This window comes from Procambarus clarkii, chromosome 10, assembly GCF_040958095.1.
Source record: "Procambarus clarkii isolate CNS0578487 chromosome 10, FALCON_Pclarkii_2.0, whole genome shotgun sequence".
In the NCBI taxonomy this organism is placed as follows: domain Eukaryota; kingdom Metazoa; phylum Arthropoda; class Malacostraca; order Decapoda; family Cambaridae; genus Procambarus; species Procambarus clarkii.
Window position 1 is genome coordinate 45,477,025 of NC_091159.1, and position 18,097 is coordinate 45,495,121.

The 18,097-nt window shown below is 42.8% G+C and overlaps 2 protein-coding genes across 6 annotated transcripts in view; one reads left to right on the forward strand and one right to left on the reverse strand.

Annotated features, from left to right (window-relative positions):
- Positions 1-18,097, forward strand: part of LOC123774677 (octopamine receptor beta-2R) — a 104,181-nt gene that overhangs the window by 79,983 nt on the left and 6,101 nt on the right. For 2 of the 5 annotated variants that reach the window (XM_069321968.1, XM_069321969.1), the window contains exons 3-4: positions 6,704-6,765; positions 15,432-15,508. The gene's annotated coding sequence lies outside the window, so the exon portion shown is untranslated. Of the gene's footprint in view, positions 1-6,703; positions 6,766-15,431; positions 15,548-18,097 lie in introns of all 5 variants that reach the window. The other 3 variants (XM_069321971.1, XM_069321972.1, XM_069321973.1) reach the window with 2 other exon arrangements.
- Positions 9,694-12,279, reverse strand: LOC123773596 (proline-rich protein 36-like). The gene is made up of 2 exons (XM_045767391.2): positions 12,185-12,279; positions 9,694-11,725 (listed from the first exon to the last, which is right to left on the reverse strand). Exons 1-2 carry the CDS (start codon positions 12,277-12,279, stop codon positions 9,694-9,696), a joined length of 2,127 nt encoding a protein of 708 aa, XP_045623347.2.

Below are 18,097 nucleotides of genomic sequence, written 5' to 3' on the forward strand. Positions count from 1 at the left end.
ATACAGAATAGGAGATGAAGTACTTAATGGAACGAACAGAGAGAAAGATCTAGGAGTTGATATCACACCAAACCTGTCTCCTGAAGCCCACATAAAAAGAATAACGTCTGCGGCATATGCGAGGCTGGCTAACATCAGAACAGCGTTCAGGAACCTGTGTAAGGAATCATTCAGAATCTTGTACACCACATATGTAAGACCAATCCTGGAGTATGCGGCCCCAGCATGGAGCCCGTACCTTGTCAAGCACAAGACGAAGCTGGAAAAAGTCCAAAGATATGCCACTAGACTAGTCCCAGAACTAAGAGGCATGAGTTACGAGGAAAGGCTGCGGGAAATGCACCTTACGACACTGGAAGACAGAAGAGTAAGGGGAGACATGATCACAACCTACAAAATCCTCAGAGGAATCGACCGGGTAAACAAGGATAAACTATTCAACACTGGTGGGACGCGAACAAGGGGACACAGGTGGAAACTGAGTACCCACATGAGCCACAGAGACGTTAGAAGGAACTTTTTCAGTGTCAGAGTAGTTAACGGATGGAATGCATTAGGCAGTGATGTGGTGGAGGCTGACTCCATACACAGTTTTAAATGTAGATATGATAGAGCCCAGTAGGCTCAGGAATCTGTACACCAGTTGATTGACAGTTGAGAGGCGGGACCAAAGAGCTAAAGCTCAACCCCCGCAAGCACAAATAGGTGAGTACAAATAGGTGAGTACACACACACACAGAACACAGCCAGATGTGTATTTAACCCATCATCCGGCCACAAACTCCCACACCTGACCCCCTTTCCTATTTTCCAGGGCCGGTTGCTTGTTTAAGTGTTGGGTATATTAAGGTCCATCAACTACGGGAAGGTTATTACGACCACCATAACAGCTTATACTGACCAACCAGCGAGAACATAAGTCCTGAACATAATGCATGGCCAGAGTAGCTTCAGGTGTATGTATACCAAAACACACAGTACTCTCCTTCACTACATGCATACTCCTGTATGCATGTAGCATGCTGGGTAGATTAGTAACCCTTCACAACACTTAATACTGTCCATACACCAAGTATACTTATGTCCAAACCATAATTCTGGGCAAGAGGAATCCCTCCAAATACAGCGAGATGCAGGGTTCATATTACGACATAAATTTATATAGATATATATATATACCCCGTGCAGCGAAGAATGTATAAATTCATTCATAAGTAAATTCATTCGTCAGTTAGCCACGAGGGCCTAAAGACCTATCAGCCTCTGAAGGGTTATTAAGGCCTACTACCAGTGCTTACTAACATACCAACAATAACGTTCAGCGTTCTTAATACTGTTCAATACTGATGTCAACTCGCAAGCTACATACACCAAGCAGCGGTGTATATAACGGTATATATATTATATATCATGGTTATAATTTCAGTTACTGATGACTCCTCGTTCTCTGTTCATTAACTGTCATTTCATGATAATTTTTATTCATTTACTCTACGAGTTTTTTTCCGTTTTCTAAATGCAGTGTTTGTTTAAATTCATGCGAATATAATCTATTTATTTAATACGTTTAATCTGTGTTAGGTTTCACTTCTATTTATATTTAGTAATGTATCTGTGAAGCCTAGCGCACGGTGTGGGTGTAGTGTGGGTGTCATCACCTCATGGTCATCGCTGCCCAACCAAAGCCTGGCCAAGTTTCAACATGTGTCTCAGGTAAAGTGTAAAAGGCTAGTTAAAACAACGCCAATTTACTGGGACATATAAACAGGTCACCGTAAAACACTGAGAAACTGAAGTTCTCTATATACAACTGATATACAACTTGTATACAACTGATACTCCAATCACAACAAGGAACTTTAACAACTCTCGTATCACATCAAGGGACTTTAAACACAACTATCTAAATCAGTCACAGGCATTAACTTATGACACACTTTGGACTAGCCGACACCAGGCTCCAACCCGGCGCAGTGGTACACTAACCTAAGTAACAGATTAGTGGTGTCATACATCAATAAATAGTGAGGTGAGGAATCAATAACATACTACAACACAATAACAATCACCTACGACCCTCACATACCCCCACAAAAGCACCTATCACCTGACATAACTGATATACCTCGGTAGCCTAATCCACTACACATCATTACTCTTATATATACATTAGTAAACAATATACAACACAGCTCAAGAGCTGGACGTCTCACGTCCGCTTGTCTGGGAAATCAAGAGGGTATCAAAATCAAGGAATTTTTTTCAAGGGAAATCAAGGAAGAAATCAAGGGCCGAGCCGGCCGAGAATGACCTTGTTACCAACATGTCAAGTCACGCCAACTTTCCTCCTTCACATATCAGAAGCTCAAAACCCAAATATTACTTCTAATTCATACAATACCTAAAGATATACACTATACAATGTTCTCCACAGGAGAGTACACATCAAAACTCAAGGTATACAGGAATATAGCACGATATATGCTAAAACACATATGGAAGTCATTTCTAGTACACATGGTAATACAGGCATGTTCTGTTCAGGGGGGAGGATATGGAAGGATTTCCAGCAGTTACCGGTCGATGGTTATACCTACGTTGTTCAAGACGTAGATCACAGTATATCCCTAGTCATACCTCAAGTATATATATAAATCTACATAATAATATATACACGATAATAATATATGGGCAGTTTCCTGTTCCAGCGCCTCAGTGTCGCAGTTCAGAGAGGAAATGCAAGCTGTATCCTGGGTACACACCCGACCTCCGAGGAGCTGGACGAGGTCTTCAAACACTGATTGTTATATTGGTACATATGTGTGTGTTCTCAGTAAACTGTAGCATTGCGATAATAATATATAACGTTCCAATACGTAGACATGTAATGGTAGTTGGATGAAACACGAACTTAAGGTGCTGTGAACTAGCGAATTCCCAAAACGACACTACGGGCTCACCATAGCCCGTGCTACTTCGAACTTTTTGTTCCAGGGTAGCGAATCTTAAACAACAACAACAACAACTCGAAACGGGATTTCAGAGACAAGAGTAATTGTAATATTAGGCTAATCAACTAATATTTTACTATACAGTTTGACCGCATCACAGACACAATATATTCACACACTGGTGTGTGTGTGGTTGTGTAGTGTGTGGTTGTGCAGTGTGTGGTTGTGTAGTGTGTGGTTGTGCAGTGTGTGGTTGTGTTCAGGAAGAGCTCGCAGTGCAATGGTTTAATTAAAACACTTGGGATCACTGGATAGTTTCAGATGTAGGTGAGACATATATAGTCACAGCTGGACAGGACCCAGAATTCCAAAAGGACTGAATTCCTGGAACTCGTCCATTATGGGGACCGTGACCGGAAAAGTCGGTCCATCTTCCAGACAGGACCGAAATGGTGGACCGACGGTCCGTTCTAAAGCAATTCCGAACGGTTCGAAATTCCTGGGTCCATTTTTAAGTTTGAAAAACTACAAGAAGACTGCGTTTCAATGTATATTATTTACAAATAAAAATGTCTGTATTTCAATTTTGATATAGGAGTGAATTTATATAATAATTATGAATATATTTGTTTGAAATCTGCGTCAGTTGTGTACAATCTCTGAAGAAAATTATCTGCTAGCATTGTTTGGCAACTGATGATATGGCTTGCCATCGACCACCACCAGACCGTACGGTGAATATTAGGCGTGTTAGTAGCAAAGGTGCTGGTGTGTGAGGCTGGTGTCTGAGGCAGGTGTGTGAGGCTGGTGTGTGAAGGTGCTGGTGTGTGAGGCTGGTGTATGAGGCAGGTGTGTGAGGCTGGTGTGTGTAAGGCTGGTGTATGAGGCTGGTGTGTGTAAGGCTGGTGCATGAGGCAGGTGTGTGAGGCTGGTGTGTGTAAGGCTGGTGTATGAGGCTGGTGTGTGAGGCTGGTGTGTGTAAGGCTGGTGTATGAGGCTGGTGTGTGAGGCTGGTGTATGAGGCTGGTGTGTGTGAGGCTGGTGTATGAGGCTGGTGTGTGAGGCTGGTGTGTGTAAGGCTGGTGTATGAGGCAGGTGTGTGAGGCTGGTGTGTGTAAGGCTGGTGTATGAGGCAGGTGTGTGAGGCTGGTGTGTGTAAGGCTGGTGTGCTATTCAGCTCCTGATCATGAAGTAATCATCCTTCCCTCTGTATTATCTGTAGCTGTGAGTCCTAATCAATAAGAATCGGCTATCGTAGAATTTGTCTTTGAATGCTTTCAGTCAATATTGAATTTAAATCAATAGTTAGGAATCAAACTGTCCTCAGGCTATGTTCATTCCATCCAGCGTCCGACCCCAAGGAATAGTCATCAATTTTTAACGTGCTGTTAATTCAAAATAACAACGTTCCAAAAATTAATATTGTGATGTATTAACATATTGTGCTTATTTAGGCATAAGTTAGGTTAGGTATTTAGGTTCTGTTGGCAATTATTTGTATGTGTTAGCACGTGGACGAAGAATTTACAGTAGCAATTCGAACAGAGGTCGTCAGGAGAGAAGTGTTCGAACAGTTGTGAGTCATGTGAAAAGCGTTGTTTATTTATAAACAGGAGCCGGATTCTTCAAGCCGTTAAGCAAGCACTTAGGAAAACTTTTTCCCTTTCGATCGCATTCTTGACATTTTCTTCGCGATTCAACAAACTGTTTACGACCGCCGAGCTTCCTAAGGACAGCCCTCCATACCAAGGGTCAGATTCACGAAGCAATTACGCAAGCACTTACGAACGTGTACATCTTTCCTCAATCTTTGACGGCTTTGGTTACATTTATTAAACAGTTTACAAGCATGAAAACTTGCCAATCAACTGTTGTTATTGTTATAAACAGCCTCCTGGTGCTTCGGAGCTCATTAACTGTTTAATAATTGGAAACAAAGCCGCCAAAGATTGAGTAAAGATGTACAGGTTCGTAAGTGTTTTCGTGAATCTGGCTCCAGGTTCGTAAGTGAATGCGTAATTGCTTCGTGAATCTGGCCCTTAGACATCTTGGAAGCACTCGTAGCCTCGCGTCAAGTATTCTCAACTACACAACCTGTCTTGGCTGGCAGATCTCCTCATGTTAGCAATATATGTTATGTGTATCCGTAACCTGAATTAAATATGTACTTTGTGAAAGGACAAATATTATTATAGCAAGTTATTACATAAATACTTAATATGTAAATAGTTATTGCTAATCAACTAAATCGAAGACAATTATTTCCATGACCGTTTATATGATCCTACATTTACGAATAATATTACACTCTATAAACATTGAGAATCCTGAATTACTAATTAAATGAGGATGATATTGGTAAAATAATAATAATACCAATAATAATGTTATTTATATAATACAATATACATTAGAACATGTTACAATTAGCAGGTACATAAGTTTGGTATTTAAAAGCCTCGAAAGATGTTGTAAAGCTTATCCTTTATCCGTAATCATTCAGTTTATAATTTATGTCATTTAATTGTATGTCATTTAATCATTGTATGTCAATTTATGTCATTTAATTGTATGTTCTTGATACGTTAAAAATGTAAATGTTTTATGTCTCAACGGAAGGCGAAATACAAGCTACAATTTAAATCATTTTCATCTAAAGTGTGACAAGTTCCAGAGGAAATACGCGCCCAATAATACTGGACTCGGGCGTCTCCTCGCCCGGCCACCGCCGGTAAATTCTGTTATTAAATACATTAAGTTTTGTTAATAATGCTTTAAAGTTTTACCCGCCATCAGGAGGACAGAATAATACAAGTTATTAATACAGAGTAATACAAGTTATTATGAATCCATCATAGGGGAAATACTACTTATCAGATAGCAAAGATATTCTTTAATGATGGTGTCTTGCAGTCGCTTGAGTTACCCATTAGAACTGAATTAGCGGTAAATATGTACCTGGGAGTTAGACAGCTGCTACAGGCTGCTTCCTGGGGGGAGGGGGGGTGTAATAAAAAGGAGGCCTGGTCGAGGAACGGGCCGCGGGGACGCTAAGCCCCGAAATCATCTCAAGATAACCTCAAGATAGCCCAAAACAACCCAATGCCTCTCTTAGGCTTATGTAGGTATCGAGGATATATAACATATTTATTTACTACAATGTTGGGGCTGAATGTAGAACGTGAAGAAAACATAATTTTTACTTGAAAATAAACTTAAGTTTTTAAGAAAAAGAGATGGCAAAAATATGTGAGAGGTGAGGCCTAACCGATACTCGTATTGTACTATCTTGAGGTTATCTTGAGATGATTTCGGGGCTTTAGTGTCCCCGCGGCCCGGTCCTCGACCAGGCCTCCACCCCCAGGAAGCAGCCCGTGACAGCTGACTAACACTCAGGTACCTATTTTACTGCTAGGTAACAGGGGCATAGGGTGAAAGAAACTCTGCCCATTGTTTCTCGCCGACACCCGGGATCGAACCCGGGACCACAGGATCACAAGTCCAGCGTGCTGTACGCTCGGCCGACCGGCTCCCTAGGTCTGTGTTTTATATTATCTGAAAATTATGCTGCCGTAATCCGATGCTCTTGGACGCAGGTTCGAATCCTCGTCACGGCCCTTGTGGATTTGTTCATTTGATGCATCACGTAATTGGGATTTCTGTGTGTAATTATGCTGCCGTTTTTATAATGATATAAAAGGACGAGTCATGTTTGTGAGCGACAGAGCTGTGATGGGTTGTCTGTTTTACAGGAATGTATCCTCGTGGAGGTGAAGCAGAGAGGGAGTCGACACCTGGTCCTGCTGCTGCCCAGGTAGGGTGGGAGTCTGTATGCTAAGTACTCACCTACTTGTACCCGCCTAGTTGGGCTTGTTGGGGGGTTGAGCTTTGGTCCCGCCTCTCAACCGTTGTTGTTTTAGATTCAGCTGCTTAGAACAACAGTCCCAAAGTAGCACGGGCTATGTTGAGCCCGTAGTGGACTTACCTGGCACCGGAGCGGGGCTGTAACTGGCCTCTCAACCGTCAATCAACTGGTGTACAGGGTCCTGAGCCTATTGGGCTCTATCATATCTACAATCGAAACTGTGTATGGAGTCAGCCTCCACCACATCACTGCCTAATGTATTCCATTTACTAACTACTCTGACACTAATATGTGTCACTGACACTGACACCTATATATACGTCTCTATATGTATACCACGCTTCTCTGTCATGTATACCATAAGTATATGGTCTACACTATATAGACCATACATGTAGTCTACTATGTAGACTACATAGTGTAGACCATACAGAGTTTGTATGGTCTACACTATGTAGACCATACAAACTCTCATACACGAATAAGCAGTATGCACCCTTGAGTAGATTATGTTTATGAAAAGCAAGTGTTCGCGCACACACACACACACACACACACACACACACACACACACACACACACACACATTAGGCAGTGATGTGGTGGAGGCAGACTCCATGCACAGTTTCAAATGTTGATATGATAGAGCCCAGTAGGCTTAGGAATCTGTACACCACTTGATTGACGGTTTGAGAGGCGGGACCAAAGAGCCAAAGCTCAACCCCCGCAAGCACAACTAGATGAGTACACAACCATAATAACCTCATTAATCCAACCGGTTTCTGGTTGTCAGAGGACAACCATAGACCGTAATCGTCCACGTGCCTGATATTACTCAACAAACATTTCACGGAACACCATAAAATGTTGTATATACAAATCCTTGTCATATATGTTGATAGTTTGGCTCTGACAGCAACACATCATCAAAACCGCTCCAAAAGTTAGTAATTTACATCGCCCACGTGAATCGGGGTTGTTTTTAACTCGTATGACAGCACTAAAAATGTTTAGGGTACAATCCCTTTATATATATATATATAGTGTGTTAGATCATGTATCTTACATGCTATATACGATACATGCTCTAGTTGGATGCTTGGTGATGTCTTGGGAGTATGCAAGTACTGCTTGAACAATCAGGAAGTTATTCAAGTATATTGAGACAAGATAAAAATACATCTCAAAGTTATAATGTAGCTTAGGCTACGGGAGGTATTTGTCGGGTAATGGTATATGACCACTGACACTGAATGATAACGTAAGCTGATGTTAATTAGTGCTCCGAACCAACGAACCATATATATGTTGACCAGACCACACACTAGAAATTGAAGGGACGACGACGTTTCGGTCCGTCCTGGACCATTCTCAAGTCGATTGTGAGAATGGTCCAGGACGGACCGAAACGTCGTCGTCCCTTCAATTTCTAGTGTGTGGTCTGGTCAACATACTTCAGCCACGTTATTGTGACTCATCGCCTGCGAACCATATATATGTCTAACCTACGCTTGAAACAATCAGGAGATCCCACGTCTTATGCTATCCAGTAAATTATTCCATGAATCAATAACTATTTCGAGACCAATATTTACCCAAGTATCTTCATCAAAACTAAATGCGATAAATAACTCTAAAGTCAAAAAATCGACATCGCACTTCTTCATATTAATCAGTAGCCCGTCCTCCTAAGGTTTCACAAGATCATGAAACTGTCTGTACTAAAAGTGCCCTCTCCTAACCTACCAGAGGACGCAACACAGAAAACGGGACATTGCTAGTATTTTAGAACGACAATTTATGTAATATACTAAGCCCATTACAATTAAAAATGACTATTGTATGCCTAAAACTATTGTATTTTATTTAAATATTATGTATTATTGTGTACTAATTTAAATAATGTGTATTATTGTGTACTTATTTAAATAATGTGTATTATTGTTTACTAAATTAAATAATATGTATTATTGTGTACTAATTTAAATAATGTGTATTATTGTGTACTTATTTAAATAATATGAATTATGGTGTTCTTATTTAAACAATATGAATTATGGTGTTCTTATTTAAATAATATGAATTATGGTGTACTTATTTAAATAATATGAATTATTGTATACCTATTTAAATAATATGAATTATTGTATACCTATTTAAATAAATGTGTTATCATAGGTTCTGTAAGGGTTCACAGTCTCCTTAGCTGCGTTTTTAATATTATTTTCAATTATTTGCTTGAGTTACCCCTTAAGACTCGCGCAAGTGCTCTAATTGTAATATTTATATATATTTAAGAATAACTTTAATAATTATAATGTTTCTCAACTTATTATGTATATATATTGTTATTCAATATATATTTAAACCAGATTACACGTTAATACAAATAAATGTATAGTTACTCAGATTTACTGTCTTATAACTTGAGATACATAAATAGTAACATATGTTCATGAACTCTAATTGTAACCATTTTGTTTCAGAATGTGTCTACATTTCTAATATTATTTAAATGCATTCAATAAAACATTTATTTAAATAAGTACACAATAATTGATATTATTTAAATAAGTACACAATAATACATATTATTTAAATAAGTAACAATAATACATATTAAATAAGTACACAATAATTCATATTTAAATAAATACACTGGTTTTAGGCATTCAATAGTCATTTTAATTGTAATGTGCTTAGTAAATTACAAGCAGCCAAACATGTAAATTAGTGCGCGTTATTGGTTTCATAAGAAATTTGTATTATTAGGTATAATACTAATATAATCATGCAGTCATTTTCCGGGATTGAATTCAATATTATTTTGGCCATGAATAAGCCTAGCTCGTATTTAATACTTCTACTGTTATTCTTTTACACTATATTTGGAGCAGTCGGGGGTGGAGAGGTTGTTCCACAGGGGAGTGTGGAGCAGGTGGAGAGGTTGTCCACAGGGAGTCTGGAGCAGGTGGAGAGGTTGTTCCACAGGGGGAGTCTGGAGCAGGTGGAGAGGTTGTCCACAGGGGGAGTCTGGAGCAGGTGGAGAGGTTGTCCACAGGGGGAGTCTGGAGCAGGTGGAGAGGTTGTCCACAGGGAGTCTGGAGCAGGTGGAGAGGTTGTCCACAGGGAGTCTGGAGCAGGTGGAGAGGTTGACAACAGGAGGAGTCTGGAGCAGGTGGAGAGGTTGACAACAGGAGGAGTCTGGAGCAGGTGGAGAGGTTGACAACAGGGGGAGTCTGGAGCAGGTGGAGAGGTTGACAACAGGGGGAGTCTGGAGCAGGTGGAGAGGTTGTCCCACAGGGGGAGTCTGGAGCAGGTGGAGAGGTTGTCCCACAGGGGGAGTCTGGAGCAGGTGGAGAGGTTGACAACAGGGGGAGTCTGGAGCAGGTGGAGAGGTTGTTCCACAGGGGAGTGTGGAGCAGGTGGAGAGGTTGTTCCACAGGGGGAGTCTGGAGCAGGTGGAGAGGTTGACAACAGGAGGAGTCTGGAGCAGGTGGAGAGGTTGTCCCACAGGGGGAGTCTGGAGCAGGTGGAGAGGTTGACAACAGGGGGAGTATGGAGCAGGTGGAGAGGTTGACCACAGGGGGAGTCTGGAGCAGGTGGAGAGGTTGACCACAGGGGGAGTCTGGAGCAGGTGGAGAGGTTGACCACAGGGGGAGTCTGGAGCAGGTGGAGAGGTTGACCACAGGTGGAGTCTGGAGCAGGTGGAGAGGTTGTCCACAGGGAGTCTGGAGCAGGTGGAGAGGTTGTCCACAGGGGGGAGTCTGGAGCAGGTGGAGAGGTTGTCCACAGGGAGTCTGGAGCAGGTGGAGAGGTTGTCCACAGGGGGAGTCTGGAGCAGGTGGAGAGGTTGTCCACAGGGAGTCTGGAGCAGGTGGAGAGGTTGTCCACAGGGAGTCTGGAGCAGGTGGTGAGGTTGCCCACAGGGGAGTCTGGAGCAGGAGGTGAGGGTGTCCACAGGAGGAGTCTGGAGCAGGTGGAGAGGTTGTCCACAGGGGAAGTCTGGAGCAGGTGGAGAGGTTGTCCACAGGGAGTCTGGAGCAGGTGGTGAGGTTGTCCACAGGGAGTCTGGAGCAGGTGGAGAGGTTGTCCACAGGGGGAGTCTGGAGCAGGTGGAGAGGTTGTCCACAGGGGGAGTCTGGAGCAGGTGGAGAGGTTGTCCACAGGGGAGTCTGGAACAGGTGGAGAGGTTGTCCACAGGGGAAGTCTGGAGCAGGTGGAGAGGTTGTCCACAGGGAGTCTGGAGCAGGTGGAGAGGTTGTCCACAGGGAGTCTGGAGCAGGTGGAGAGGTTGTCCACAGGGGGAGTCTGGAGCAGGTGGAGAGGTTGTCCACAGGGAGTCTGGAGCAGGTGGAGAGGTTGTCCACAGGGGAGTCTGGAGCAGGTGGAGAGGTTGTCCACAGGGGGAGTCTGGAGCAGGTGGAGAGGTTGTCCACAGGGGAGTCTGGAGCAGGTGGAGAGGTTGTCCACAGGGGAAGTCTGGAGCAGGTGGAGAGGTTGTCCACAGGGAGTCTGGAGCAGGTGGAGAGGTTGTCCACAGGGGAGTCTGGAGCAGGTGGAGAGGTTGTCCACAGGGGGAGTCTGGAGCAGGTGGAGAGGTTGACCACAGGGGAGTCTGGAGCAGGAGGTGAGGGTGTCCACAGGGGAGTCTGGAGCAGGTGGAGAGGGTGTCCACAGGGGAGTCTGGAGCAGGTGGAGAGGTTGTCCACAGGGGAGTCTGGAGCAGGAGGTGAGGTTGTCCACAGGGGAGTCTGGAGCAGGTGGAGAAGTTGTCCACAGGGGAGTCTGGAGCAGGAGGTGAGGGTGTCCACAGGGGAGTCTGGAGCAGGTGGAGAGGTTGTCCACAGGGGAGTCTGGAGCAGGTGGAGAAGTTGACCCACAGGTCGCCCGGCCCCTTGCAAACTTTCTTCAATTTTACATCAGACATAAACTTCCTTCCCCAAAGTATTCCACTTTCATCCGCTTCTGAGAGGTTCATAAACTAAATTTCCTGTTTCCATTTATTTTAATCAAAAACATTTTTATATTAAAAAAGCACAATTGTTTCCGTACTAAACACCTGTAATGCGTTACTTAGGCAATTCAGATTACAAGTAACAACGAAATGTCTCAGAACTTGGGGCCAGATTCACGAAAACACTTACGGAAGCACTTACGAACCTGTACATCTTTTCTCAATCTTTGGCGGCTTTATTTCCAATTATTAAACAGTTAATGAGCTCCGAAGCACCAGGAGGCTGTTTATAACAATAACAACAGTTAATTGGGAAGTTTTCATGCTTGTAAACTGTTTAATAAATGTAACCAAAGCCGTCAAAGATTGAGGAAAGATGTACACGTTCGTAAGTGCTTGCGTGAATCTGACCCTTGGAATTGAAGGTTGTTCCACTTCTCAGTGGAACTCCACAGAGGAGTGGTGAGAGCCCAAGATGCTACAGGCGTTCCAACGGCGGCTCTCATCACTCGGACGCTGAAACGCGGTCGATGGCACCTTTTGGGTCTTATGTCGAGTCGATGAGCATCGAACCCAGTTCTTTCAGGGGAACTTCAGGTGTTTCGTGTATATGAAGACGAAGGTATCTTGATGGTTTGATCCCCTTTACATATTCTCTCTATCTGCCTGTCGGCGCCGCCACCCTGTTGATCTACCCTAAAGGGGAAGTAGACGCAGGTAGTAGATAGATACACTGATCAGGCAAGATACACAGGATAGAGTAGATACTCAGACCAGGGGGTGGATTCATTGTCCAGGTTAGATACACTGGCCAGGGACACGGTGGTCAGGGTAGATATGCTGGTCAGGGTAGATACTAAGGTATCTACTCCAAACTCCAACCAGGGTAGACACACCACATCAACTATCAACCAGGCACGAAGGGGCACAATATCCCGCTAGTGCTGAAAGCTCCACGGGGGGACTATAGCATTAAGTCCTCCCATGACCCTCCGGCAGCTCAGAATGATCCGCTTCTGCAAATACATTTTGACCCGGCGTAAGGGGCGGCCGGGCGGAGGTCACTGGAGCACAGATGGTTAGTAAATTGAATCTTTGGGCGTTATTGCAATGTTTAAGACTAATCTATGGGCGTTATTGTAATGTTTAAGACTAATCTCCAGGCGTTATTGTAATGTTTAAGACTAATCTCCAGGCGTTATTGTAATGTTTAAGACTAAACTATACGTTATTGGGGGGGGAAGGGTTCCCCCCAAATCAAGTTAGGGATTTAGTGATGTGTCCAATCCCAAATCCATATCCTGATCCCTTCTCAGTGCTGTATAGTCGTAATGGCTTGGCGCTTTCTTTTGATATTTCCTCTCTCTCTCTCTCTCATATCCGTCCTGTAATCCTTTTCCCGTGAAACTAAAAATAAAGGTTTTCGAAACAAATTTCAACCCTGAAAATTATGAAAAATATATATGGATTTACCAATAAATTACAAGAGCTCCCTAACCAATACATAAAGCCATTCGATCGGGTTTGTCACCCATATAATTCATTCACAATAGTATCCTTAAATTCACCTGGATTTATATTCATGCATTCGCGCTAAAAATGATGGGCGGTTGACGCTGTAGAAAACGGTGCACGCATTTCAAATTCAAAACTTTGGCATTCGTTTTTCTTTCATATGTTAATGACCTCATTTGCTTTTAATACACGATTTGTATGCAAATTAACTCGAAGAGGACAAATATATGTTCACTTCAGATGTGGGAGGACGCCTCGGCTTGTGTGGGAACATGCGGGATGCTTAGAGCAGGGTTATGAGGTTAGCAATTGGAGCAAGAAGACCTTAAATTCAGTACAGGATGACGCGGAAGGCAACGTTAATAGGAGAGATTAAGGAGATTACATAACTTAAGACCTATCACCGAGACACACATCAGGAAATTAGGAGAGTTATCCTTCAGGAACTTGGACAAAGATCCCTTGCAGGCGATGAGTCACAATAACGTGGCTAAAGTATGTTGACCAGACCACACACTAGAAGGTGAAGGGACGACGACGTTTCGGTCCGTCCTGGACCATTCTCAAGTCGACAATCGACTTGAGAATGATCCAGGACGGACCGAAACGTCGTCGTCCCTTCACCTTCTAGTGTGTGGTCTGGTCAACAAAGATCCTTTCTGAGCGCTGTATACTTCTTCCTTCGTGAGATCCATTATTGACTATGCTGCCCCCGGCATGGTAAACAAAGCTAGGAAAGATCCAAAAATATGCAGCAAGGTTGGTTCCTGAGCTGAGGGGACTGAGCTGTGAAGAAACACTGAGGTTAACTGGACCGCGCCACACTGGACGATTGAAGAAAAAGGTCAGACAACATAACGTACAAGATGCTAAGGGAAGAATTAACACAGTAGACAGAGAAGCATTGTTCTGAGTGAGGAACAGTACAATGAAAGGTCATAATAGGAAACTGAAAACACAAGAGATGTAAGAAAGAACTTTCTCAATCTACGAGAAATGAATGGAACGAACTATACGAGCAAGTTGTCAGTTCCATCAACAGTTATAAATGAAAATATGATACGAAAACGAGTGAAAAAAAAGATTCACACCATTGAAGGACTGACTGGCGAAAAACAGATACTCGACCCTACAAGCACAATTAGTTAAGCACAACTAGGTGAGTTAATAATAACAATGCATAAGGAAATGACATTTACGTAACGTATCAATCAGAAAATCAGTTGGAGCCATGAGGAGCACACTCCTTAAACCACTGGACCACGATATGCTATAATTATAAACAAAGGAAGCCTGTGTAGCCTGTGTATATTCTTTAGGCTTGTATCGCAATAAGTGGAACTACTGACCCTCTGCAGGATGCAACCCACAACAGTTGCCTTACTCCCGTGCACATATTTACTACTAGGGGGAACAGGTACATTAGGTAAACGTGCCTAAACCATTTCTGTCCTGCCCGGGAATCGTACCAGGAATCCACGATTTTCAGTCGAGAATACAATCAAGGGTACTGTTGACGCTAACAGGTGCCCGTGTCCCAACAGGTGACATTATTGACGCTAACAGGTGCCCGTGTGTCCCAACAGGTGATATTATTGACGCTAACAGGTGCCCGTGTTCCAACAGGTGACATCATTGACGCTAACAGGTGCCCGTGTGTCCCAACAGGTGATATTATTGACGCTAACAGGTGCCCGTGTTCCAACAGGTGACATCATTGACGCTAACAGGTGCCCGTGTGTCCCAACAGGTGACATTATTGACGCTAACAGGTGCCCGTGTGTCCCAACAGGTGACATTATTGACGCTAACAGGTGCCCGTGTATCCCAACAGGTGATATTATTGACGCTAACAGGTGTCCGTGTTCCAATAGGTGACATTATTGACGCTAACAGGGTGCCCGTGTCCCAACAGGTGACATTATTGACGCTAACAGGTGCTTGTGTGTTCTAACAGGTGACATTGTGCCCGTGTTCCAACAGGTGACATCATTGTCGCTAACAGGTGCCCGTGTCCCAACAGGTGACATTATTGACGCTAACAGGTGCTTGTGTTCCAACAGGTGACATTATTGACGCTAACAGGTGCTTGTGTTCCAACAGGTGACATTATTGACGCTAACAGGTGCCCGTGTCCCAACAGGTGATGGGAATGCCTCGCCAGGTGGTGGTGGAGACAGGGGGAGGCACCGCCTGGAGCCTCACCTGCTGACCGCTCAGGTGAGCCACTCTACAGCTTACCTCTTCTCTAGTATCAAGGTGAAGTCTTTATCTTTTGTGTTTTGTATCCAGTGTCTGTATGTTTTGGTGTGGTAAAGTGTGTGTGTGTTGATGAGGTAAAGGTGTGTTGATGAGGCTTGTGTGTGTGTTTTGGTGTGGTAAAGTGTGTTTGGGTCTGGCAATTATATTTCGCGACGTTCTGGCACATTGTCGGAGGCGTTCCTGAGGCTGTGGATTGATACAAGCGTGTGCAGAACTCATCTTCTTAACAAATAAGTCGCATTTTTAACGGAATCAATCCGTTAAAAGTGCGACGTATTACAGAACAGCGCATCACCGTAAATATTACGTTTTCTATGAATCGATAGGCTAGGTGCTTGTTCGTACGTTCCTGGTTAGACAAAACCGTTGTATTTTTTACGTAGAGGCAAATTGAAAGACCGAGCTGACGCATCACCTAAACTGTTTATGAGTGTGTGTGTTTCTGCACCTCGCAAGAGTCTCCTGTCTTCCCTCGTGTTCATGTTCAACCCTCACCTTAGAAAGTCCTCTTACCTTCCTCATTATTACACCTTACCTTCCCTACCTGTAAGATTTTCTTCTCACCACTCCTCTGCTTATTTATAGCCTTCTTTTCCTTCCATCATCCTACGGGCTCACCATAGCCCGTGCTACTGGAACTTATTGTTCTGAGTAGCTGAATCTAAAACAACAACAACATCCATCATCCACGGGAGACATCAACCCGTCACGCAGGGTGCAGTCACACCTCCACAGATCTCCAGTATCATCTATTGATACTGGTAATGGCTCAAAAGGGCCACCACTTACGGGCTATTCATGCCCGTGCCACTTTTAGGGTGGCTTAATCTTCATCAATCATCTTTGTATTCCCTTTTACGGGCTATTCATGCCCGTGCCACCTCTTGGGTGGCTTAATCTTCATCAATCAATTCCATCATCACAATCGACTTGAGAATAGTCCAGGACGGACCTAAACGTCGTCGTCCCTTCATTTTCTAGTGTGTGGTCTGGTCAACTAACCTTAGAAATATAATACTAACAAACTTAACAAAAACCAAGTAATAATATCAGGGGGGTTTTAATATTGACCTCTACGAGCCTGATAACCCTCAAGTTGCTAGTTTCCTCAACTGTATGAATTCCTGCTTGCTCATACCGTTAATTACTAAACCTACTAGAATTATTGAAACGACTGCTCCTACTCTTGATCACATTTGGACTAACATAAACTCTGCACTTACCTTAGGAATAATCACTGATAGGACCATACACCATTATCCCACATTTTTTCTAACCAACATTAATAAACCACCTCTTGATACAATGAAGATTACCTTTAAGCTGCACAATAAAACTTCTATAAACCACTTTATTTCTGATGCTGCTAATATCAACTGGGAGTCTGAAATAAGTAACATAGTGAACATCAACCATGCTGTGTAAACATTTCTTCACAAAACTCTGAGCCTCTACAATAACCAGTGTGCAACCCGTTCTCGCACTTGCTTACAGTCAATATTGGCTTATTTAATAAGTGCATATGTGACATACTAATTGATTGTGAATATTTTAGTTTACCTTGAAAAGCTTCATAGAAAACACCGACCTCACCTAACCTTCTTTGTATGTTAAGATAACGTCCAGTGCTAACGAAGCAAGACACAACTAAGAGATTAAACAATCCATGGCTTACTAAATGTATACTTAAATCTATTAATAAAAAATATAACCATGAGAAGAAGTATAGGTTAGGCGTCATCTCATAAGACGTTTCAAGGAGATACTCATCAATGCTGTCCAAAATAATTATGAGAGCCAAAATAAAATACTATAAAAATAAATTCGACCAAATTTAACAAGGGCAATATTAAGGAAACATTGAACACCATCTCCCAAATATTAGGATCAAATATCTTGAATAAGAAGCCAATACACCTATTCAATGACGATGGTGTGCTTTCTGACTCTGACTTTGCCACTAAATTCATTAGTTTCTTCTCATCCATTGGCACATTGCAAACTCATCCATTGGCACATCCCTTGCAAATAATATTCCCATCTTCCCAAACTAATGTTAAGGACTACCTTACAGGAAACTATCCAGAGTTTCTGTACCTAACTCCCACTAATTCCTCTGATGTTAATGAGATAATCCTTTCTCTTAAAACAAAGTCAAATGCCCTTGCTGAGATACCAACTCTGATTTACAAAGAAGCCTCTATATTTCTAGCTCAGGCCATTACAATGTTCTACAACAAATCACTTGAACTCCAAACCTTTTCTGATATTCTAAAAAAGCGAGAGTAACCCTAGTCCACAAATGTGATTTCACTGATGTCAACAATTTCAGACCTATATCAATTCTGCCAACCTTGTCTAAAATATTTGAAAAGTTAATCTATAAGCAGCTATACTCTTATCTAGCTAAACACAATATACTTACCTCTTGCCAATATGGCTTCAGACCCAAAAGAAACACCAATGATGCTCTGATTAGTATGATTAACTTGATATACGCAGCTCTTGATAAAAATGAGTTCTCTGTTGGGTTATTTCTTCATCTAC